This window comes from Vombatus ursinus, unplaced genomic scaffold (genome assembly GCF_900497805.2).
Source record: "Vombatus ursinus unplaced genomic scaffold, bare-nosed wombat genome assembly UNPS02014799.1, whole genome shotgun sequence".
NCBI classification, from domain to species: Eukaryota; Metazoa; Chordata; class Mammalia; order Diprotodontia; family Vombatidae; genus Vombatus; species Vombatus ursinus.
Window position 1 is genome coordinate 47,277,683 of NW_020954577.1, and position 24,128 is coordinate 47,301,810.

Below are 24,128 nucleotides of genomic sequence, written 5' to 3' on the forward strand. Positions count from 1 at the left end.
TCAGAGGGCGGGCTCTTCAGCGGACTGCGTCGCTGACATCCGCACGCGGAGCAAACACCCCAGGGGGCTGCTTTGTCCCAGGACCCGCCCAGGCTGCCGCAGATCTCTCCCACTTGGTGCTCCTCCCTCCCCGCCCCCGCCCCTTCCCCCCTGGCACTCAGCCGCACTGCTGCCGCTGCTCGCTAGGCTGGCAGCTGACGGACGCTGGGGCCACCGCGCCGTCCTCAGCTCCTGCAGCCTCCGCCTCGGCTGGGAGGGGCCCCAGCTGTCTGGGGACCCGGGGGTGGGGGTGGGGGTCTCTGGTCACGTGGGCTAGGGCCAGCTGTTACCTGAGGGTGGGGGTGGTGGGAGAGCAGGGAGGGGGGCGGGGAAGCACCGGCAGGCACTTGGGCAGTTTCTGTTACAGCCACTGCAGCCCGGGCTGCCGCCGCCGCCGCAGCAGCAGCAGCCGCCGCCTCCGGGGAGCCCAGAGACACAGCGAGCCCGGGAGAGAGCGAGCGTCCAGCCAGGTGAGCCCTCCGTGCAGAGCATCTCGCAGGGGCTGCTGCCCGCGCGGCACCGAGCAGGGGCTCCTGTTCGGTTTGCTCTGAGCTGGAGGCCGGGGCAGCCTCTTTCCCCGGGGTTCTCCCCCCACCCCCATCCCTTCCACCCAGGTTTTGGTCCTGAGTCAAGATCACGATCGGACTACCGTGGCTGTGTGGTTGGGTATGTGTGCTGCAGCTCCGTCAGACCCTAGAGGGGGAGAGAGACTGGACAGCCAAGCGGGGGCCCCGGGCCCTCCTTCAACCCCGCTGCCCCTCCCCCCCACTTCTTTCTTTCCAAGGAGCAGCTCCCCAAGTTGCATCCTTGCGAGTGTGTGGGCAAATGTCGCTCCGTGTGCGTGCCGTCCATCCTTCCCTGCTGCTCCTCCCGCATCCTTCCTGCCCTCCTTGCCCGCCCCATTGTCCTCTGGAGTATTTGGGGGGAGAAGGCTCCCCTTCTGCATCCCCCGTGTTCGGCCTGGCACAAACAGGCGGTCCAGCCACCCTCTCCTTTTCCCGAGAGTTCCCGTACCTGTCTGGAGGATTCTAACATGGCTGCCTAGTCTCCCCTTACAGACCTCCTGCCCGTGCCCTTGGCCCGCCTGCCACCCTCCCGGCTTCGTTTGCCGAGTTTCCCTTTAGAGCGGATTTAATGAGCCCGGAGGCCATTCCCGCCGTCTGCCCCCCACCCCCATGCCCCCAGGGTCCTCTAGCTGTGCTGTCGCATAGAGAGTAGGCAGCAGACATTCCTTCCCCTTCGCTTCACCTTGGGGGGCGCCTGGGGCTGGGGCTGGGGGCTCCTGAAGGGCCGGCTCCCGGGCCCTGTTGAATGTTTGCACTTGAGTGAGTGGTGACTCATTCGCTGCCCTCCTTGTCTTTGCATCTAAGATTCTAGCCTCAGTTTGGGAGCTGCCTGGGCCGCCCCTGCCTCCATGAAGGGGTGATGTTTGTGGTCCTTCCGAGCCCGAGGAAGGAAGAAAGAAAAAAGTTTTCTGTTTCATGATTTTGAAAACGCGAGTCATACTTAGAATGGGGGTGAGCATCAGTCACACCACTTTTAATGCTGGCGTCACTCACTGGCAAGACTGACTTGGGGTTTGAGTCTGGCATTTAGGGTTCGGCAGCGTCCTTGGATTTTCTTTTTAAATACCGGAGCCTCACAACCGCCTCAGGATACCTTTGTGACTTACATTTGCTGCTGAGAATATGGTGACTGCCTGTGCCTATCCTGCCCAGATGATGCAGCATTTTGGGAAGAAATCTGTCTTAACAATTCAAAATGGCAGCATGCTAAATCAGTTGTGTGTTGTTGTTTTTTTTTAAAGATAAAAGGTCAGTTCAACATCGATATATTTTCCATATGGCATTAAGCTTCTGATGGAAAGATCAATAGCTATCCAACAGAATCTTGCTGTATTCAGCAGTGAAGTCAGAGGCTGCTTCTTGCAATGAGGCTCAGATTTTAGGAGAGGCATAGGTGGGATGCTAAGTGTGTGTATATATGTGTGTAGTCCGGTGGATCGAGGTTTGAACCTGGAGTTTGGAGGATTAAAATCAAATCCTGCCTCAGACCCTGAGTGGCTCCTGGAACGTCACTAAATCACTCTCAGGCTCAGTTTTTTTCCTTTGTAAAATAGGATAATAATAACACCTGCCTCTCTCAGACTCTGTATCTTCATCTGGAAAAAGGGGCAAATAATGTCACCTACTTCACAGGGCTGATTCCAGAATCAGATGAAATAACCCATCACAAGTGCTTAGAGATATATAAATGCTCATTATTGTTATCAAGTCTTGGCTGCCCTAATGATTTTTCCCCCCTTCCAAAGCACTAACCCTCCAATGTGGAGGAATTAGAATTGGAAAGTCCAATCATCTAGAGATCATCTAGTCATTTTCCGGATAATGAAACTGAGGCCTAAAGAATGGGAATGGCTTGCCCAAGGTAGCAGAACAAACATGGAACAGAGTCAGGATTGGAATTCAGGTCTTTAGACTTGGAGGCTGGTGTTCATTCTGCTGCTCAGTGAGCCTCCCAGGAGAGGCCAGGAGCTGAAGGAAGTTGTCTTCTGTGGGAATGTGCTGTGGGATTTGACTGGCCTAGCTGCTTGGCTTCTTTGAATGAATAAAAAGTTGGTTGGTTTGCTGGCCTGTTGAAGAATAACTTCTGAATTCAATTTGTATACCACCCCCTCTAAGGTTTCTTTCCCTTCCCTCTGTCTTTCCCTGTGTATTTTGTTTTGTATATTTTGACTCCTCTATTAGAATAGAAGCATCTGTATGACAGGGGTGTTTTTGCTTGCCCCGCACATAGTAAATGCTAATAAATGTTCGTTGAATGATTGATATGGGATTGGATGCTTGTTTGTTCTTATGCTTTTTTTTTTTTTAACATGGAGTCTGGCCTCTTTTTTCAAGTAAGACATTTAGATTGGGCACCATAGATTCATTCAACAAATATTTATTAAATACCTACTATGTGCCAGGAATAGGAATAAAAAGACCAACAGGAAATGGGCCTGGACTTCAAGGATCTTATGTTCTTTGCGACATGCACACCGATAGATCAATAGAAAACATGTACAAAGTTTTTTTTAGGGGGGAGGGGACACTAATAATTGGAGGTATCAGGAAATGCATGTAGGAGACGCCATTTGAGCTGAGCCCTGAAGGGAAGTTCCACATTCCAAGTGACAAAGAAGTGCCTCTCAGTCTTGGGGGGACAGCCTGTGCAAAGGGAGATGAACTGTGTGTCCAGGGCCCAGCAGGTGGGAATGGAGAGTCTGTGAGGGGGAGTAATGTGAAATCAGTCCAGAAAGATAGGCTGGGGTGAGAATATAAAGTGCTTAACATATTTAATAGAGAAGTTGGTATTTTAGCCATCAGGAGCTCCAGAAGTTTCTTGAGCTGGGGAGTGACAGGGCTGTTATGTGATATTAGCACATACAGCTCTCTGAATGCAGGTAGAGTAGTTACAGTCAAGAATCACTGGACTGCTTGACGTGTTTTCCTCAAGGAAGAGGGATTAAAGTATGCTATTAAATAGTTCAACTCAACAAACATTTATTGAACCTACTACCTATTACAGTGTATGCCAGGTTCTCTGCTCAGCAATGGGGATTCAAAAACAAAACAGAAATAGCCCTTACCTTGCCAAGGAGCTTACCTTAAACTGCAGCATATACTCAATTTAAATAGATATATGGAGAGAGCACCAAAGGCTGGGAGGATCCATTACATTAAACAGGCATTTCTTGAATGCCTACTGTGTGCCAGGCACTGTTCTGGGATATAATCCAAGAACTGCTTCGAGTTCGTATTTGCACCCTAGTGGTTGGCAACTTGGGGGACATAGTGCTTAAAACGCTTTTGAAACAAAGGCAAAACCTGCCCTCAGTGAGCTTATATTCTACCTGGCAAACTCATGTATTTACATAGTGGAGGGATACCAAGAGAGACAGCATATTGGAGTAGTTAGAGAGAAAATAAGATGTGTGTTTGAGCCTTCTAACTAACGCATCCCGGCTGAAGGATTATGCTCTTAGTGCATTGGGAGCTCATTGCTAGTTAGAGAATAATTGGTGATCTACGTTTGTGGAGAAGGTTTTCTCACTAAGAGTTCCCCACACTAATAAAGAGAGAGAGAGAGAGAGAGAGAGAGAGAAAGAGACAGAGACAGAGACAGGGACAGAGAGAGACAAAGACAGAGAGAGACAGACAGACATAAAGACAGAGACAGACAGAGACAGACAGAGAGAAGGAGAGAGAGAGAAGGAGAGAGAGAGAGAAGGAGAGAGAGAGAGGAGAGACAGAGAGATGGAGAAAGAGAGACAGAGACAGAGAAAGAGACAGAGAGAGAGAAGGAGAGAGAGAGTGAGACAGAGAGAGAGAGATAGAGAGACAGACAGAGAAAGAGAGAGAAAGAGAAGGAGAGAGAGACAGAGACACAGATACAGACAGAGCAGAGGAAGAGATGCAAAGACACAGAGAGAAAGACAGAGACAGACCGACAGGCAGACAGATGACAGGTAGACAACTGTCAGGGGAATCAAAACATCTGTATAGGAAAACGCTATTTCTTTATCTTAAATTCTGGATACTTTGAGCAGTGTTCAGAATGCCTCCTTTCCTCACCTCCCTGTCTTAAAATCTTTGTGCCTCCTGAGCCCAGTTCGGGCACCACCTCCTACAGAGGCCTTTACTGCTTCTTTCACCTGTTTCGTTCTTGAAGTGATATTATGTGGTGATATTGTAAATGTGTTGCATGTTCCCTCAATTAGAATTTAAGATCCTTGAAGGCAGGACTGGTTTGTTCTGTGTCGTCTGTATCATCTCCAATAGCACAAAGTCGAGCACCTAGTAGACGCTTTGAAATGTTTGAATTAAATTGTATTTTAGGATTTCTATGGAGTTTAATCTTTCATCTATACATTCAAGAAAGCATTTATTAATCACCTACTTTGTACTTGGCACTGTGCCAGTGCCTGCCCTCAAGGAACTTAACATTTTATTGGTGGAAAACAACCCGTACACAGAGAAGTATATAGAACTGGATACCAAGTAAATGCAAAGTCATTTTGACAGTGCAGAGGGGAGGAGAGAACTCACGCCTGAAGAAATCATGGGAGGTCTCCTGTAGGAGGTGGCATTTGAGCTGAGCCTTGGAGGAGGTTAGGGAGTCTAAGAGGCAGAAAACATTCATCTCTGTCATAGCCTTTGGGGAGGGAAGAAAGTGCATTTTGAGATTTCGTTTTTAAAAATAAATAGGGCTTGTAGTATCTTTGGTAGAAGATCTTTTTCTGAGAAACCAAAACGGAGTCACAATAGTATATCTATTCATCTAAAGCAAGATAAAAGCAAAAGGTAAACACCATAAATAACCCAGTAGATTTTACAATGATTCTTGAGGCAGCCTTGGTTAGGACGGTGATTGATTCATTTTAGGGTGAGCCTGAATTTTTCACGCCTAATTTGAGTCGAATGGTATACAAGTTGCCACAGAAAAATTAAGCTGGGGTTAAGACTCAAGAGGAAATGGAGCAGGGCCACATTTCTGGCTAACTGTTCTGTGTGCCTCTGGAGGATGGCGGTTAGACAGGAGGGGCGATCCTGAGAGAGGGAAGGTGGAGAGGACGGACTTTGGGAAAGAGATTCTGAGATGAAGAGGGGGTAGATGGGAGAGCTTGTGCCTGGTGGGTTCGTGCTTTTTGATGAAGGAAGGAGTTCACTGATTGTGAGGGCTGGGGCACGAGTGGATGTAGCAAACTGAGGACTCAAGCAGTCAGTGTCATGGAGCTAGAGCTAACAGTCATCTAGTCCAATGTCCTGACATGGCTCTTCACCTTCTCTGCGCATCCTCCAGCCTATCAAGGCCTTGACCAGAGCTCAGGATAATGTTTGATGGGGATGGTCAAGGGATGAAAAGCAGGATTTCTGGGCAGTGGTCTGGGGCAGGTTGGAGTTGGAGGGCATCCCTGATCAGTGATGGGAATGTCCTCAGTGGGCTCCATGGGCCTGGGCTAGAGTCAAAGAGAACATAATGTGGGAGATCCTGATGTAGCAACTGGTGGGCCTGTCAAGAGGCTTTCACCATGGCAGAGTCCATTGTGCTAGAGAGAGCAGTACCAAAGAGGCTGGTCATGGCATTCAGAGCATCAAAAGATATCCATTAGCTTTTTGGAAAACTTTCCCAGTGACTACTTACATCTTAGCATTAAGATGAGATATGATTCTATCTGGTAATTAATAGCTTTGCAAGTATTTATATAGTGCTTTAATTTCTGCAATGTAATTAAATGAATTTCTCACTTGATCCTCCTGCAAAATGGGGATAATGATAGCACCTACATAGGTGCTATCATTATCCCCATTTTGCAGGTGAGGAAACTGAGGCAGACAGTGGTTAAGTGACTTGCTCAGAGTCACACAGCTAGGAAGTGTCTGAGGTTGGATTTGAACTTAGATCTTCACCTCATCAAGTCTAACACTCTATGCACTGTGCCACCTCCACTGCCATCTGGTGGAAACAGCCCTAGGCAACAGGTCAGCCACCTCCATCACTAATAGCATTTGCAGCCAGAAGGGGAGTTCATGTAGTAAAGTAATTAAAGAAATGAACGTTAAAAAACTAACTTGGCAGCCTTTCTCCAGTTCTGAAATCAGACTGCCTTTTCGCTCTTCATCCTTCTGGACCCATCTTATTTTGTGCATTTAGGTACTGTATTTATCTAACACAATGGCTGAAGACTGGGATGTGTGACAGAACACTGGAACCACACAGACGTGTTTAGCAGCTTTCTTGACAAGCGCTGGCGAAATGGAAGTGCCTCCTTGCTTACGGATTGTCAGATGATCTCTGCAGTTATAACCTTGAAAATGGGTCTTACGATTCAACCTCTTGAGAATATGTGGACAATTTGTCCCTTCTCCTTTTTTAAAAGTAATATTCTGAAGTTAAGATCGCAGCTGTAGACTTGGCAGGGGCCCGGAGCCATCCAGTTCAACCCTTTCATCTCAGAGAAGAGGAGCTTGAGATATGGAGCGCTGGCTTGGCCGGCGACACGCAGGTAGTGAGTAGAAGGGCTTCCCGGGTTCTCTTTCTCAAAGTCCAATGTTCTCTCTACAATCCTTCCTTCCCACTATGCTATATTTCCCATCCCCCAGCTTTTCTTTAAAGAATTCTGGAGAGACCGGACTTGTTTTGCTCAACTCACATGAAAGAATCGTTGGCATTCCTGCTGAACAGAAAACAGGGCAAATTACACCCAAAAAGAAACTGATTTTCTATATTGTATTTCTCCTATTGAAATATCAATGAGGAAATTGTGTCATTTTATTATGGAGTTCTTTAAATGAAAACCTGGAACTGTATAAAGTATAGCATGCTGGGGGGTGGGTTGAGGGCAGCAGGAAGTTACAGGAAAGCAGATTTCAGGTCAACCTAAGGAAAAACTTCAAAACTATTGGAGATGACCCAAAGAGAAATGGGATGCTGTGAGAGGTAGTGGGTTCCCCAGCACTGGAAGCCTTCAGACATGGGTGGGGTGGCCCCTTGTTGGGTATGCTGCAGAGGGGAATCCTGATTGGGTGCAGGTTGACCTCGAGGCCTCTGAGGCCCTGTCCAGCTCTGAGTTTCTACAATTCTGTGAAATAGAGCAATATGGCATGGATCGAATTTTAATAGTGTTGGCGTGAACCGATGTAGTTTGCAAGCCCTTTGTGCGGATGGTCTTGGAGAGCTGTTCCAGCCAGAAAATTTGTCACCTTGAGGCCAACCTGGTGCTGAGCTATTCCAGATTAACAGACCAATTCTTGGACTTCTGTTGGCCCATACCTGAAAACCTCCCATTTTGGTGGAACCTGCCAGAGAGTGCACCTCTCTTGTGTGGCCTTATGAACCCAAGCTTGCCCATGGAGGACCCATGGAGGACTCCTGTTTGTGAAGATTTTGTCCCCTCATTACGCTCCAATCTTCTCAAGGCAAGGTTCCCCCCCACCTTTGTTTGTGTGCCCAGTGTGGTGCCTGGAACACAGTAGATGCTTAATAAATGCTTATTCACTGTGGTGGAGCTTAGTGAAAGAATAAATAAATTATCATTGTCTAAGATATTTTTACAGGTTCACCCTAATAAGCAAACTGTTTGGTGTTACAAAGAAACAGCTTGCAGTGGGAGAGATTTAACTGGAATCGGGCAAATCTGGGCTCCAGCTGTGTGTCTGGGTCAAATAAGATGCTTGGAAGGAATAAGATAGTTCTCTAAGACTGGGGTTCTTATTCACCTTTTGCGTGTCATGGACTCCTCTGGCAGTCTGGAGAAGCCTATGGACCCCTTCTTAGAATTTTTAGGTGCATAAAATAAAGTGCGTAGGATTACAATGGACATCAATTATATTGAAATATAGGTATCAGAATATAAAAAAAAGTCTATGGATCCCAGGTTAAGAACCCCTGCCCTAAGACTGTAAGTCATGGAAGAGTAGTCAGTCCGTACCACAAAGGGCTCCCACACTGGGTCTTCCCTAAACAGAGGAAATCACAGTTCTGGCAGAGATAAACCAATATGGAGGAAAGGAGCCTGGGGAGCAGTGAGGGCTGCAGGGAGGGCGATAACTGTCTTCAGATATTGGCAGGGCAATCATGAGGTGGGGAGGCTATGAGTGGAGTTGATGGAGATAAATTTAGGCTAGATGCTGGGAAGAATTTGCTGATGAGCGCTCTCCTGAAGTAGAGTGGGCTGCCTGGGGAGGTAGTGGGTGCCCTCTCCTAGAAGGCTGGATGACCCCTCCCCAGGTCTATTATGGTAGGGACTGCTTGTGTGTATGTGTTGCTGGCTGTTGAGATACTGTCCCGCCATGAAGTACTGGGATTCTTCAATGCATCACCAATTGCATGGAGACTCATGCCTTTGGTCCCAGTGAGGATCAAATGAGAACAGGTGGCGGTGAAACCCATCGACTCCTCCCCATGGGTGCTCACTAGCATTCATTTTACAACTGAAGAACTATTCCAAGCTTTTTCTCTAAGTATTAGCCCACACCTCTCCATCCCTCATTGATTTCAGGTAACACAGGCACAGACCCTTATGACAGACCAGTCAGCCACTCAGAGAAAATCGTTATATTTGAGAATTCTCACTCTACAAGTCTTCAAATGAACATGCCAAGACGTGGCGCAGGCAATGAATATTTGTAGCCGTAATAAATTGGCAATGGGGTACTAGGTTTCCGCTGTTCCTGGGATGCCTCTCCAAAGTCATCATTTCTGGCAGCCTGGGTTCCACTGGGACCTCTTTGAGGATAGTGATGGTTAGGCTCTGTTATTCTCCCTGCTTACTTCTCTCCAGCCAGGTTTCTTTCATGCTCGGCCTGATGAGCCAGCAGAATGTATATGGGTTCAGAGGTTCACCACTCTACAGCTGGAAAGGACCTAAGAGGTCATCTTCTTTTATATATGAATGACTTGTCCTAAGTGATGCAGTGGAAAGAGTGAAGGCTTGGAGTCAGGAAGACCTGAATTCAAATCCAGCCCCAGACACTTACTATCGGTGTGGCCTTAGACAAGTCACTTCACCCTGTTTGCCTCACTTTCCTCATCTGTAAAATGAGCAGGAGAAGGAAATGACACACCACTCCAGTATCTCTTCCAAGAAAACCCCAAATGGGGTCTCAGAAAGGACTGAACAGCAAAGACTTGCCCCCAGGTCTAACAAGTAGCAAGTGGCAGAGTTGGGATTCACATCTGGTCATCTGGCTTGAAATTCAGGACTCTTTCAATGGTGCTGCCTTCCCATCATGCTAGATTTCTCAGTTCCTCTTTTTATTTAAAGAATTCTATCATCAAAAACTCAACTTGCTCATTTACATTTCAATAGGAAAAACACAATAGAAAATCAGTTTCTCGTTGGGTTGAAACTCATTCCAGTTTTAGTCCAACAGAATGCCAATAATTCTCTCAAGTGAATCAATACAGTAATTTTTTGGGTGGTGGGTGGGAAAGGAGTAGGAAAGGAGTCTGGATAATTGTTTCATTTAGTTTTGCAAGAAAAAGCATTTCACCCCAGGATTCCAAGAACTAATTAATAATTCTGAAATCTCATTGGGACGGACATTTGCATGCTGCCCTGAACTAAATCTTTTCCTTAATAGAGTAGATGATGACTAATGAGGAATGTTTCTAGAAGGTTCACTGAGAGAGATGTGGGGCTTTCTGTGGGAGAGAGGCCATTCATAGCACCCAGCGATTGAGGGAGCACACATGCATCCAATTCTGTAAACATTGCCTGAACTTGAAGACAAAGACCTTTTTTTCTAACCTAGCTTCCTCCCTCCTTGTCTAGACATTCTAGGAGCTGTTTCCTAGTTACATATGACCAGCATTTCAACCCCCCAAACGGGTTAACTTCAGCCTCCTTTCAGCAGCCTAGAGAGTGGCTATTGAGGCATTAAACTCCTTAGGGCTGGACTTCATTAGGACACAATTCACATCTTTCCCCTATAAGTAGTCGAGAGTGTAGATAGGACTCACTGGAAATTCAGTGTTGGTGTGATGAAAAGACTCAGGGTAGAGCTCGGGTTAAATGTATTGACCAGTCTTAGTTCTGGAGAACAGACATGGGGGCAGGGGGGTACTGTGGATGCATAATGTTGCCTTTGCCTTCAGAGGAGGTCATACTGTCTGTTGGTTTTGCTTAACGGCAGAGTAGTGAGTGCTAATTGTGACATCCCTGACAAGCATCATAGAGAGGTCAGGGATGAGGAGGATGAAAACTATCCTCAGATAAACTGTTTAAGAGGGAAGAGGAAGACCTCATGGAATCATAGGCTTAGAGTCAGGTGGGACTCAGAGGCCATTTACCCCAATCTTCTCTTTTTGCTGAGAGAGGTTCAGTGATGTGCCAAACAGGCAATTGGTAGCTGAATCTGGATTCAAACTTGGATCCTTTGATTCTAAATCTAACGCTGTTTCCTTTACCCACCTCATAGAGAGACTTGCTCTTGGGACACAGGGCCTGGTTCAGGAGACCCTGGTCTCCTTGGGAAACCACCTTGATGTTCTGATTGAAGTTAGATTCAGAGCCCAAGACACTGTGAGGCTATGCTATAGAGGCCACAGGCCCGGAGGGAGAAGGTGGGGAGAGGGCCTCAGAGGCAGCTACTTATTTTAACTCATGTTTACTAACCAGGCATCAGGCTCGGTTATTTTTATCTACTAAGGGAATACAGATGCTGCCATCATCCTCTAAATTACAGCATCCTGGGTCAAAGTGCCCATTGTCCCATCCTAGTTATGGCTCCATGGAATGGTTTTTCCTTTGGATGAGGAAAGGTTCTATGGAGAAGGGGACACTGGGAAAAGCCTGTGATGTAAGAAATGAAAGCTATCACTTAAACCTTTAAAAGTTAAGAAAATGCTGCTGCAACAACAAAGATCCAGCAGAACTCTTGACATATCATTGAAAAGGACACAATCAACCAATATGCATTTTTGAAGCACCTAGTGTCTACACGGCACTATGTTAGAAGCCAGGGATCCAAAAGCAAAAATGAATCAGCCCTTGTCCTCAAGGAGCTTACATTCTAATGAAAGAGACATCAAATGCTTCTAGAAGTATATACAGAATATATACAGCATGAAGACAAGGTAGTTTGGGGGAGGGAGCACTAACCCCCTCATGAAATGTTTCATGTAGAAAGTGGGATTTTGAAGCTGAGTTTTGAAGGAAATCAGGAATTCCAAGAGGTAGAAATAAGAAGGCAGAAGATTCCAGGAACAGGGTAGAGCCATTGCAAAAGCATGGAGGAGATGGTTTGTAGTGTGTGAAGAACAGTGAGTGCAGCTAAATCATACATTGTTGGCAGGGAGCTGTCCAGTTCTGGTCTGGTGCAAGGGGCTCCTCAGAGCCCATGGGTTCAGAAAAAAACAATTCCTTTAATAAAAACATTCAACAACTCCAGTAAAAAGGAATCCTCAAGGTGGTTAACAACAACAACATTCCATGAAGGTATAAAGCAGGTAAAAAGTCTTGGGTAAGGAGATTAAGAAGCAACAGGCAAGGAAGTTCCCTGGGGTCTCAGGACCTCTTTGCTAAAGTCTTAAAACAGTTTCCTACGTCTTCCTTTTCCAAATCACCCACTGCTAGATCCCAAATCTATTGACCAGGGTCTGCTGGGGCATTGCTTCCTGCCTCACAACAGCTCCTGGTGGTTGGGTGGAAGTGTGGGGGTTAACTCAGGGCTCTCCTGGCTCACAACCAGAGATGTGTGTGAGAAGACAAGAAAAATCTGTTCTATAATCATCCTAATAACTGACATTGGCCACAGGATTTATTTGTGGTGGAAGTGAGAGAACCATAGTTCTTCCATGAAAGTTGAAGATGCATTTCTCCGACTCCTCTAAAAGGTATCATCTCAATGATGCTGAGATTAATAGCTTTCACCCAGACCCCCCCATCTATCTTTCAGTATTTCCTCCCTTCATTCTGATTGTATGTAACCTTTAAAAATAATGTTTGCCTGAAAGTCTAGATCCCGTGGTGATTGACTCTATAAATACCAAGGGCATTAAATAAATAGATGTTTTCTTATTGACATTTTCATCCTCCTTGTGCCTGGAATGCACTTTTTCCTGACTTCCATCTCTTAGAATTTCTATCTTCAAAGCCACAGTTTAGGTCCTGCCTTCCACATGAGGCGTTTTCTGTTTCCCTCTCCCCTCTTCCCAATCCTTAGAACTCAACAGTTCTTAAAATTATTTTGTATTTGTTTATCTGGTTGTAAGCTTCTTGAGGGTAGGAATGATTGTCTTTTGAACAAAGTAGTGTTTAATCAGTCAATCAACACACTTTTATTTTATTTATTTAATTTTTTGGGGGTTGGGCAATGGGGGTTAAGTGACTTGCCCAGGGCCACACAGCTAGTAAGTGTTATGTGTCTGAGGTCACATTTGAACTCAGGTCCTCCTGACTCCAGGGCCGGTGCTCTATCCACTGCGCCACCTAGCTGCCTCCAACACACTTTTATTAAGAGCCTACTGGATGCTAGGCACTGTGCTAACTGCTGGATATATAAAACAAAAAATGAAACAGACCCTCGAGGAGCTTACATTCTGTTTGTAGAATCGAATTCATGGTTGTCATTTTTCCTTTTTGTCCTCTTTGCCACCATGACAGGTGTAAGGTGGAATTTCAGAATTGCTTTCATTTGCATTTCTCTCCATGATTGTTAATTTAACTGCTCCATGCCAGTGTGCCCACCCTGCTGATCCTCTATTGGTCTAAACTGTCTGTGTGATTTTGTGATCCGGCAAGAATCCACATCGGTGTTTAGAAACAAGGCTCCCTGGGGCAAAGCCCCATTCTCCCCATACGAGTAACAGCTTTGTGTGGATGGATAATCAGACCAGAAGGAATTATACAGCAAGTAAATGATGCTCAGATAATGTTCTTTATACATGAGAACATATTTTATTGCAAATAATCTTGAATATGAGCAAACGATGATCTATGAATGTGCCTCCATGGGGTCCTCCTTGTAACACTGCAGACTGTAATCTGTCTGTGCCTCCTCATCTTGGCTGACTCTTGACCATGTCTCATGATCATTGGGCAGGATCGTAGATTCAGAATTGGAAATGACCTTAGAGGCCATCCAGCCCAACCCCCACCTTTTACACATGGGGAAACTGTGGCCCCTCGAGGTTCTCAGTGACTTGTCCAGGGTAGCAAACAGCAAAGCCAGCATTTCTACCCAGATCTTTGGATTTGGAGGATTATTCTTTCCATCATGCCATCCTGCCTAGAGATTTTACATGGACGGTCCACCCAGCATGATGACAATCTTCCTCCATGTCTCTTGGCATCAAGTGGGTTCCAGAGCTCTAATCCCGTGGTCCTTCTGTCATCCCTTTCTACCATCACGATGGGTCCACTTTGTCTATTCATGTGGCATTTTTACCAATATCTTTTATGTTATCTATTTTTTTATATGAAGTTAGGTTCATAATTCCATTCATTAAACATTTCTTAAAGGCCTGGCACATAGTAGGTGATTAATAAATGATTGCTGATTTACTGACTTCCTATTGTAGCCAGGGCACTGTACTGAGCTCTGGGGGTACAAATACAACCTTGAAACAGCCCCTGTCTTCATAAAACTTTATTTCTTTCGGGAGATGCAATGTATATGGAAATAAATGTAATCCAAAGCCGAGTGTGACAGGCCAAAGGAGGGACCTAGAGGACAAAAACACATTCCCAGACAAGGCTTTGTGGAAGATGTGGCCCCCGAGTTGGCCTTGAAGGAAGAGACAGATTTCAACAGACAAAGATGAAGGAAGGAGTACATTCTAAGCCTGGTGGAGATGGCCAAAATGAGTGGATGGAGAGAGGAAAAGGAACCATGAAAGCATGGAAGAATGAGCTTTGCAGATTAGCTAAAGTATGAAATGCATGAAGGGGAATAATAATAATGGTAATGTAGCTCTTATGGAGTCCCCTAGGGTTTGCAAAACACTTTTTATGTTACCTCATTTGATTCTTACTAGGCCTTCTCAGAGAGATGTTATTTATTATTAGTCTCATTTTCCAGATGAGGAAACTGAGGGAGGGGAGGTTAAGTGACTTGTCTGAGGTCACACAAATAGTAAAGCACCTGAGGTAGAATTCTGACTTGGGTTTCCTGACCCCCAAGTCCATCGTGATGATGTGAAAAGTCTGGAAAAGGAAGTTGGATTCAGGTCATGGCAAGCCTTGATGGCTGGGCCACAGAGGTTACGTTTTATCCTAGAGACAGTGGGAGACACTGATGATTGTAGAGCTGGGGAATGATTTGTACAGGTCTGTGCCTTCAAATGGTTAGGACAGCTGTATGAAAAATGAAATGGAAAATGAAGAAATCAGAGGCAGAGAGATCAGTGTGGAACTTTTTTTTAACCACACTCCAAGCTTTAGGTGATGAAGGCCTGAGTTAGGGTCGTAGTGGTATCAATAGAAAATTTCATTTTTAAGTTAAAAATTGGTTTTTATGCCACAAGGCCTCATTTCTTTCTTCTCTTTATTATTTATTTAATTTAAAAGCAATTATTTTTTTCTTTCACCTATCTCCCCTCCCCACTGAATAGAAAAAAAAAGAAAAAGAAAATCTAGGTAACAACCAAGTGTAGTTGAACAACAACAACAAAGCTTCTCAACTGGCCATGTCCAAAAATGTTTGTCTCCCCTTCCATCCTGACTTCATCCTCTCTCTGCCAGTTTCCTCATTACTCCTCTGGACCTGTAGTTGATCATTGCATTGGTCGGTGTTCTTAAGTCCATCTGTCTTTACACTGCTGTCATTAGTGTGTAAATCATTCTGCTTCTGCTCACTTCACATTGTATCAGTTCATACAGAGGTTTTTTGTGAACCATCTCCTTCATTTCTTAAAGCATTCCATGACCTTCATACACCATTATTGGTTCAGCCATCCCCCAGTTGATGGGCATCCTCTTAGTTTCTTGTTCTTTGCCACCACAGAAAGAGTCCCTTTAAGATTTTCATACTTCTCTTTATCCCAGGCTCCGGTTCTGCTCTGACCTGCGGCTGACCCAGAAGGTCAGCTCCCATGACTGTCCACACCTGCTCAGTCACATACTTGTGATTTTATTCCTTTGTAATGATACCCTCATGGACACATAGGACCCATTGGCCTTTTCCAAGAACTCTCATTGAAGTTGGTAATATTTCAGAAAAGGCTTAACACAACCCCCATGCATGTTTGAACTCAGAAAACTCCAGCCTCAATGAGAGGTTACTGTTTGAAAATAGTCATCCCCTTCAGAGCATTTTTTCACAGGTTTTGGAGGTGGAGAGGAAAGGTTGAATCTGAGAGGGAGGATAGACAGGATTAGAGATTGTGTGCATTGGGGTAATGGAGATTTTTTTCTTTTTTGGGGGGGGTAATGGTGATTTGAAAATACCTCCCAGGTCTGGTGCTTGGCCATTATGGGAACTATGATGCCAGGGACAGATATGGAGACATGGAGATGATGGCTTCAGAGGTCCTCATGATACAGTAGAAAGAACAGTGGACCGGAAGGCAGATCAAATTCCAGATGTGTTGTCCACTACTGGAGTGACTGTGGACACATCGTGTGATTCCTCATAGACTCTGTTTCTTCTTCTTTGAAATGAGGGGGTTGGCCTGGAGGATCTCCAAGGTCTGTCCCAGCTCTCAGTCTGAGATCATATACTCCTATGATCCTAAGCTTTACTCAGAAGAGCAGTCCTTTCATCACATACACGGCTAAGTCCAGACTCATGTCTTGGAATATGGCTTCCAAATCCGACCACCTGGCCAGCTGGGGAATGGATTAGAATGATCTGCAACAGTGGTGGAAATTCTCTGAGTTTGTATGGATAGAGGCCAACCCCTCAAACATTGCCTTCCTCCGCTTTAAAGTCTAGGTATGTACTGAGAAGCAATTACATATATACACACAAACATACATATATATATATATATATTTATGTGTGTATGTATGTATAATGGATCATAATGGATCAGTGTGATCTCATTGCTGTGGTGATTCTCTTCCAAGATGCAAATCACAGCCCATTCATATCTACTCTTGTGACTGCTCATCTACACCAGCCCATCTTCTATGACTCTTATTCATGCTCCTAGAGTTTCACCACCTGGAAGGGGACCTGGTGAGGGGAGGCAGGGGGCAGCCCTTTGCTTTTTCCTGACATCAAGAAAGTTGTCTCTTCTTCTTGACCTATGACCAGCATCTCTTTTGATCAGACATTGCTTCAATGACCTCCATTACTACCATTCTTTGTTACTTCTTATTTTTTTCTATATGGAAGTCTGTTTATACCTCCAGCCTCCATGTACCTTGCTGTTGCCCTCATGGTGGTCCTTCTTTTTAATTCTTTGCAGACTAGCAATCCTTGTGTCAGGTAGACAATCAAGAGGGATCCATCTCCTCTCTTAACTTGTTTTTTTTTTTTTTTTTTTGTTTTGTTTTTGGGCAATTGGGGTTAAGTGACTTGCCCAGGGTCACACAGCTAGTAAGTGTCAAGTGTTTGGTCTGAGGCTGGATTTGAACTCAGGTCCTCCTGACTTCAGGGCGGTGCTCTAACCAGTGCACCACCTACCTGCCCCTCATCTCTCTTAACTTGTAACACCCATAGCATCCAACGTGCATAGGCCTGTGATGTAGCCACTTTTTTCCTTCGTGCTCTTGCTTGGGAGACCACTTCAGGTCTGCCAACTCTGATGCCTGGGCCTTCCCTTTTCACTAAGTTATTAGAGGAGTAGTGATTTTCATCAGTATAGGGAATATTTGAGTCTATAAGGGAGACCAAGGCTATAGTATACTGGCTCTCTTTGTTTTCACTTGGGATATGATGAAGAAAAATGTTTCTGCCACCAGGGAGCTTAAAGTCTAACTTTTATATATGACAGGGTCCCAAGTGTGATACAAGGTGCACTGAGCCAGGGATGGAGTTGTGAACCAGATACACTTCTCTAGGAGAATTTGAGGAGGGATAGCTCACTTTCAGTGTGGGGAGGTGGGATCGTGGAGGGCTTCAGGAAGGAGGAGACATCTGAGCTGGTTTCTGAAGGAAGACAAGGTTATCAATAGGTGGAGATGAGGAAGGAGGGTATTCTTGACATGGGGCATGCCCCGTGCCAATGTGTGGAGGAAGGAGAGTTAAGGATGAGATCAGAAAGCCCTAGCAATCCAGTTTCACTGTGATATAATTTATATGACTAGAGGGAGAGAGAGTATGAAATAATGTCTATTATACTAATGTAGGCAAGAGGTGATGGCGGCTTAACTGGTGAGTAGAAGACAGATAGGAGGGATATGGCCGCTAGGTAGGACCTGAGTGAGGGAGGAAGGGGGAGGAGGTACAGATGACTCCAGGACAGGCTTAAAATCTGTGTTGGGAGGATGATGGGCCATCAACAGAAACTGGGAAAATTGGTCTTGGAAAAATAGTATCATCTCCCTTTGGTTTATTTTGTTCTAATTTCTGGGTCAAAGATCATCTTTTCTTGGCAGAGAAAATGGAAGCAAGGCGGTAATTGAGCAGCTCGGCCTTCTCTGTTGTCAGTCATCATCCTGCCCCTTCCAGGCAAAGGTCTTTGACCTTCTTTAACCTTCCTTTTCCCCCAGCAGAGCTTTACATAAAGCCCTTTTTGTTGGCTGGTTTTCCTCCCCGGCGTCAGATACTTCTAAGACTGAGCATTTCTGACACATTTTTATAAGGCCATGCAATATCTTTGTTTTCATCTTCCATTGTGCGGCCTTGCTTACGTCTCCTGTACATTATCTTTGAAAAGTCTAAGTTGGTTCGTGAGTTCCCTGTGCATCCACAGCGGTCTTTTTTGTGCAATTCCCTCTTTTCTTCTTCATCAGAATTAGATTTTTTTGTGTCTTCAGAATTTCATGCCCAAGAGAGTCTCATCCTTCTTGGACTGAATTTTCCTGTACAATCTTAGCCCGTGAGATCCTAGCCATCTTTCCTCTGAATATTTGAAATTTGCTCTTCCAAAATCTGGGGAGGCTGGGCATGGTGGCATACTTCTGTAATTCCTGCTGCTGGGGAGGCTGAGGCTGGTGGAACCCTTGAGCTTAGGGGTGATGACCTATAGTAGACTTTGCTGATTGAGTATCCATAGTAAGTACAGAATCAGTGTGGTGAGCCCTTGAGAGTGGGGGCCAGCAGTGTACCCAAGGAGGGATGAGCCGACCCAGGTCAGAAACAGAACAGGGAAAAGCTCCTATGTCAATCACCGGTGATACTGGACCTATGAGCAACCCATGTACTTTTATCTTCAGAGAGATAGAGATACTCAGTCTTGAGTAAGAATGGGTGAGGGGGTCAGTTCCGGGATTTCTAACCTGGGTGACCAGGAGGTTGGCTTGTCCAGGTTCCAGTTCTGACACCTACTGCTTTTGTGACCCTGGGCAAGTCACTTAATATTTCAATGGCTCAGACAACTCTCTAAAATTTTATATTGCCAAGAAAGTGACAAAAATACTACTCTGTATGCCAGACTTGTGATCGATTTTCTGCACTCTTCCTCTATTTCTTCCTTCTGTCCTGGCGGTCTGTATTACGCTTTGATGACATGCTCACTTCTACTTCTACTGCCATAATCTTCATCCAAATGCTCTCCAGCATTTTTTCCCTTCTGGTTCCTGAATTTCCTCATGATGCCAATCTACTTTCTCCCATTTTGCCTTTCTTGTTCTTTGTGGGAAACTCCATTGACTCCCTAACTGGAAAAAAAAAAAGGACGTTTGACCACCTATGAAAGAAGATGACTTGATAGATATGGCATGATTCCAGTGAGAAAAGAGAGAGGACGATGTTCTCTTCCTGTCCTTTTCACTTTCCGTCCCTCATGAAGGGGTTAAAAATCTCCAAGTTAGAAATTCATTCTGTACTTAAAGTCCAGAGCACTTGGCCTGGGTGTTGTCTCTGAGGATAAGGGTTATGAGATTTCCTGAAGAGATTAGTAAAATTTGGCTCTCACTCTCCACTCTCCCCCATCTGACTGGGGCCATCACTTACAGGAGGCTCCAACCTTAGGTGGTTTCATTATTCAGTCTCACAAGAATCCTTTCATGGAGGATTTTAAATGCCTCACAGTCGCCACAATTAATCTCTCACTACTTTGGTTTGTAAGGGAGATGACAGATATGCAGATGTAGCATTTGAGCTCCAAACAGCAGAGGATTTCAGAAATAATGGAGTGGATGATTGTTTGGGAGCTTGCTTCATTTCTCCTTTGGCGTTTATTTTGCCAGTGCTGTGGTATAGGGGAAGGAACAATGACTTTAGAGGAGGAGGGCCTGCGTTCAAATCCATGACTGACCACTAAATGTGGAGGCAAAGGCTTGTTCAATGTGACCATTACAGAAATAGCTCTGGTTTCAAATCCTCTGGTCCCTGCTTGGTCACAGTATTCAGCAGAAAAATGAGCTCCTTCAGCCCCACAAACTGCTGGGCATCTGTTGCCGACAGTCACCACTGCATTAAAATGGACCGAGAACATTTGGTTGTGCAGCAGGAGTCCTGACAGAATGGTCAGCAGCAGCCAAGGAGCTTATGGGAGTCTTAGCAGCTTTTCCAGAGCTAGGCCTTGGCTTAGATGCAGAGATAGTGAGTTACCATCTTCCACTGAGGCAAAGAGGGGGAGGCTTAATTTGTATTGATGTGACCTTGTCAAGGACAAGAAAGTATAAAATGTTGATTATGTATGTAGATAAGATATAAATAACCTATAATGTGTCACTCTTTTTTCCAAGCATACCTGAAGAAGTAGAAGTAGGAAGAGGGAGCAAAATTCCTGTGTGTGTGTGCATGTGTGTGTGTGTGTGTGTGTGTGTGTGTGTGTGTGTGTGTGTGTGTGAGAGAGAGAGAGAGAGAGAGAGAGAGAGAGAGAAAGGGAGAGAGAAAGGGAGAGAGAGAGAGAAAGGAAGAGAGACAGAGAGAAAGGGAGAAAGACAGAGAAAGAGACAGAGACAGAAATAGAGAGGGGGAGGGAGAGAGAGAGAGAGAGAGAGAGAGAGAGAGAGAGAGCACACAAACAAAAAAGCAGTCATTTTGTTGGTATAGGGGTGCCTCCCAGGGTAAGAAGCTCCATCCACCAATACAGATTGCAACCCGTGAGTTAGCTTGGCATGGTAAAAAGAGTAAGAAGCTTGGCATGGATATGGAGTTGAAGCATCAGGGCTCGAATCCCAGTTCTGACTTGGTGTTCACCTTTGGAGCTCTCCCTCAGGGCTCAATCTGGTTTATTGGCAATTCTACAAACTGGTCCCCTCAGCCCATCTACATCTACTGGTTGGCTCTAGACCCCAGACCATGTTTTAGCTTCACATCCTATCCAGCCATCCCATCATCTCCTCTGCAGTATCTGTCCCCATCCCCCTTAAACCCTGCAGAACAAAGCTCCCCTCCCTGCTCCAGTTTATCCAAATGCCATGTCTTCTCCTATGAGATGTAATATCCTTAAGGTCAGGATTTGTCTCTTTTAAAATCAGTGACCAACACATAGCACTGCTTAATAAATGCTCATTCATTCATATATGTTCCATACCACATGAATACGGTCTTCAGAATTTATTTATAAGGGAGACAGACATCAAGGTTTGATGTCCACAGGTTTTCAGACAATCAAGAATATCAATCAAAGAAGCACTCTCCTGGGCTCACCAGCTTATTCTGCCATCCTAAACTGTCTTAGATGTCCTGGCCAAGTCCTTAGTCCCCCATGATTCTTCTCCAAGGTTTGGCTTTAGATTATCCTTCTTCTCCCTAACCCAGAATGCACCTGCTGTGTTTTCCTACGGAACGATTCCCTCCCCCTTCCCTTCAGAACTGGGAGTCAACCTCCTCCAGGGCTCGTCCGTCCATTCAATAATCCCAGACCCCCTCAGCCAATCAAGATCCCCAGCTCAGCTTTTAGCGCGACAAGCACGCAGTGTCTTTGAGGTGGAAGGGACCGAGGAGGTCACTCGGTCCCACACGAGCAAGAACATCTTCTGCAAGTCAACAAGTCAGTGAACGTTTATTCCCGTAACCCCTCGAAGTATCAGTTTCCTCATCTGTAAAGGGATAATAATACTTGTACTACCTCCTTCTCAGAGTTCTGAGGAAATTGCTTCATAAGCCTTCAAGGGCAGGAGAAGCAACTGGAGCTAGGAAGTGCGCGACCAGAGCTTTGTCTCAGGGTACTGACGTCTGTGGGGTGCATGCATCTTCCCTGGTGCAGTTGGGAGGCCAGTCCCCTGTACTTTACATCTTATCCCACCTTGGTAGCCTCAACTAACCCGTACAATATTGGCGTGATCCTGTTTTTTCATCCCACTCAGGGCCATCCCTAACTGCCTCTTCTCCCCTTGAGTGTTACCCACGGTGCCCTGCTCCTCTGACCCATCTCCTCCACTCTCCCCACCCCCATTCCTTCAAGGGTGCAGGCTGGACTTTCTGGGAGGGAGGAAGGCTGCTGTGCTCTCAGTGTGACTCTGCATTCATGGTTAGATTGTCCTTTGCATCACTGTCTCCCCACAATGGAGAGTTCTAAGTTATGACTCTGTATAGAAATAGGTGAAATTGTTAAGATTTTAGTGGGAGGCAGTGTGATGAGCCCTACATTTGGATTTGGAGTCCAAAGACCTGGATTCTTGCTTCAGTTCAACAACTTCTTAAAAGCCTGTGTGACCTTGGGCAAATCATCTAAAGTCTCTGGGCCTCTTTCCTCGTCTGGAAAACAAGCGGTTCCCCTACATGATCTCTAAAGTCCCAGCCTTCCTACACCATAGCATATTAGCTCAAGACTGAAGTGATATACAGAGGGAGGAACCAACAAGTCATGTGTGGAGGCTGGCCAGTATAGATGTCCTCGATTGGCGCAGAGGTCCAGTTCAGGGGACTAGAGATCCAGGTGTGGGGAGGCTTCATTGTTGCGTAACTGAAACAAGATTAAAAAAAAGATAACTTTTTTACTTCTCACTGGTCTTTCTTTGCTCCCTCAATTTCAGCCATATGGCAGCATGGAATCCTGCCAGCCCTGCAGGTGGGGGTTGGGACACAACCAAGTGGAGTGTTCCCGCTTTCCTAGGAGATGACAGATTGCCTCTTTTTTGTCCTTTCCCTTTTGCCATTTTAGCTGCTTCTGATGTCCACTGTCATTCTAGTATTGAACTGTTTGGCAATAATTTGTATTTATTCATTGTATGCTTCTCTCTATCTATCTACCTAGCCATCAATCTATTTATTTGTCTACCCAATTTTCCATCAATCCATCTGTCAATCCATCCGTCTAGCCATACATCTAGTCATACATCTATCTATCCATCTTTCTATTCCTCTACCCATTCATCTATCTATCTATCTATCTATCTATCTATCTATCTATCTATCTATCTATCTATCTATCTATCTATCTGTCTGTCTGTCTGTCTGTCTGTCTATTCATCTACCTATCCATCCATTTATCCATCTAACTGTTCATCTGTCTATCAATCCATCCATCTATACATCTATCTATCCCTCTATCTATCTATCTATCTATCCATCCATCCATGTCTTCAATCCTAATAGAATATAAGCTCCTAGAAGGAGCCTATTTTACTTTTGTCTTTGTATCCCCAGTACCTGGCACACAGTGGGTGCCTATTAAATGCTTGTCAATAGACTGCTTGGCTTTTTTAGCCCCAAGGATAAGTGGCATTACTTATAACTGACTGGTCTTGATTATCCCACAATTTTGCTCCTTCTCATTTGCCAGCTGGGATTTCTTCATGACCAACAGTGCACACAATTCAATACTAGTATAATTTTAGTGGATCAAATATTCTGGAGAAAAGTACTATGCTGATGGCATGTTCTGTGTTCATCCCAGCTTCATCACGCGAGTGCCGTTCTCTTTTCAGGATGTCTGTGGCTCCTCCCAGCTACTGCTTTGTGGCTTTCCCCCCACGGGCTAAGGATGGGCTGGTGGTGTTTGGGAAGAACTCAGCGAGGCCCAGAGATGAAGTCCAGGAGGTTGTGTATATCGCAGCTGCGGACCACGAACCCGAAAGCAAAGTGGAGGTGAGTGACGTGGGATCCATGCCATATTTTGTGGTTTGTGACTTTTTACCTTTCTCCCTCCCTTCCCTCTGGGCTGACTTAGCTCATGCCACCGTGATGGTCTTTCTGAGAAGCATGCGTGCTGGTTCCAGCTGCCACCTGGGCTTCTATTTGGTACTATTTCTCCTGCTCATGGTGTTAAAAAGTAGTAGCCAATAAGTACATCAGTCACTCCCATGTGTCCTGAAGAGGAATGTGAACAGATTCCCCAAGTCCTCAGGTGCAAATTTAATCAACATCTAAGCAAAAGTTTCTGTTGTTAGTTTCAGGAGAAACAGATCTCTCTAAAGAATGTGGGACTGAGAAACAGGAGAGATTTTGCTTTGAATTTTGGAGCTGGCAAAAAAATCCATCCCTGATTCAAGTGGGTTTAATCTCCAGAGGGAATAGGAGATAACTTCAGCAGACAGACACCCCTGGCTTTGGAGGAGTGATCTGGGAGCCAGAGCAAGTAGAAGGGCGTGGAGAAAG

General features: G+C 45.4%; 1 protein-coding gene across 1 annotated transcript in view; it reads left to right on the forward strand.

The window, feature by feature from the left end:
* Nucleotides 1-438: 438 nt before the first annotated feature.
* The window catches only part of LOC114050516 (secernin-1), a 64,833-nt gene continuing 41,143 nt past the window's right edge, over nucleotides 439-24,128 (forward strand). The window contains exons 1-2 of the mRNA XM_027872273.1: nucleotides 439-509; nucleotides 23,459-23,618. Of these exons, the coding sequence (XP_027728074.1) occupies nucleotides 23,460-23,618 (159 nt within the window). The 5' untranslated portion in view covers nucleotides 439-509; nucleotide 23,459. The remainder of the gene's footprint in view (nucleotides 510-23,458; nucleotides 23,619-24,128) is intronic.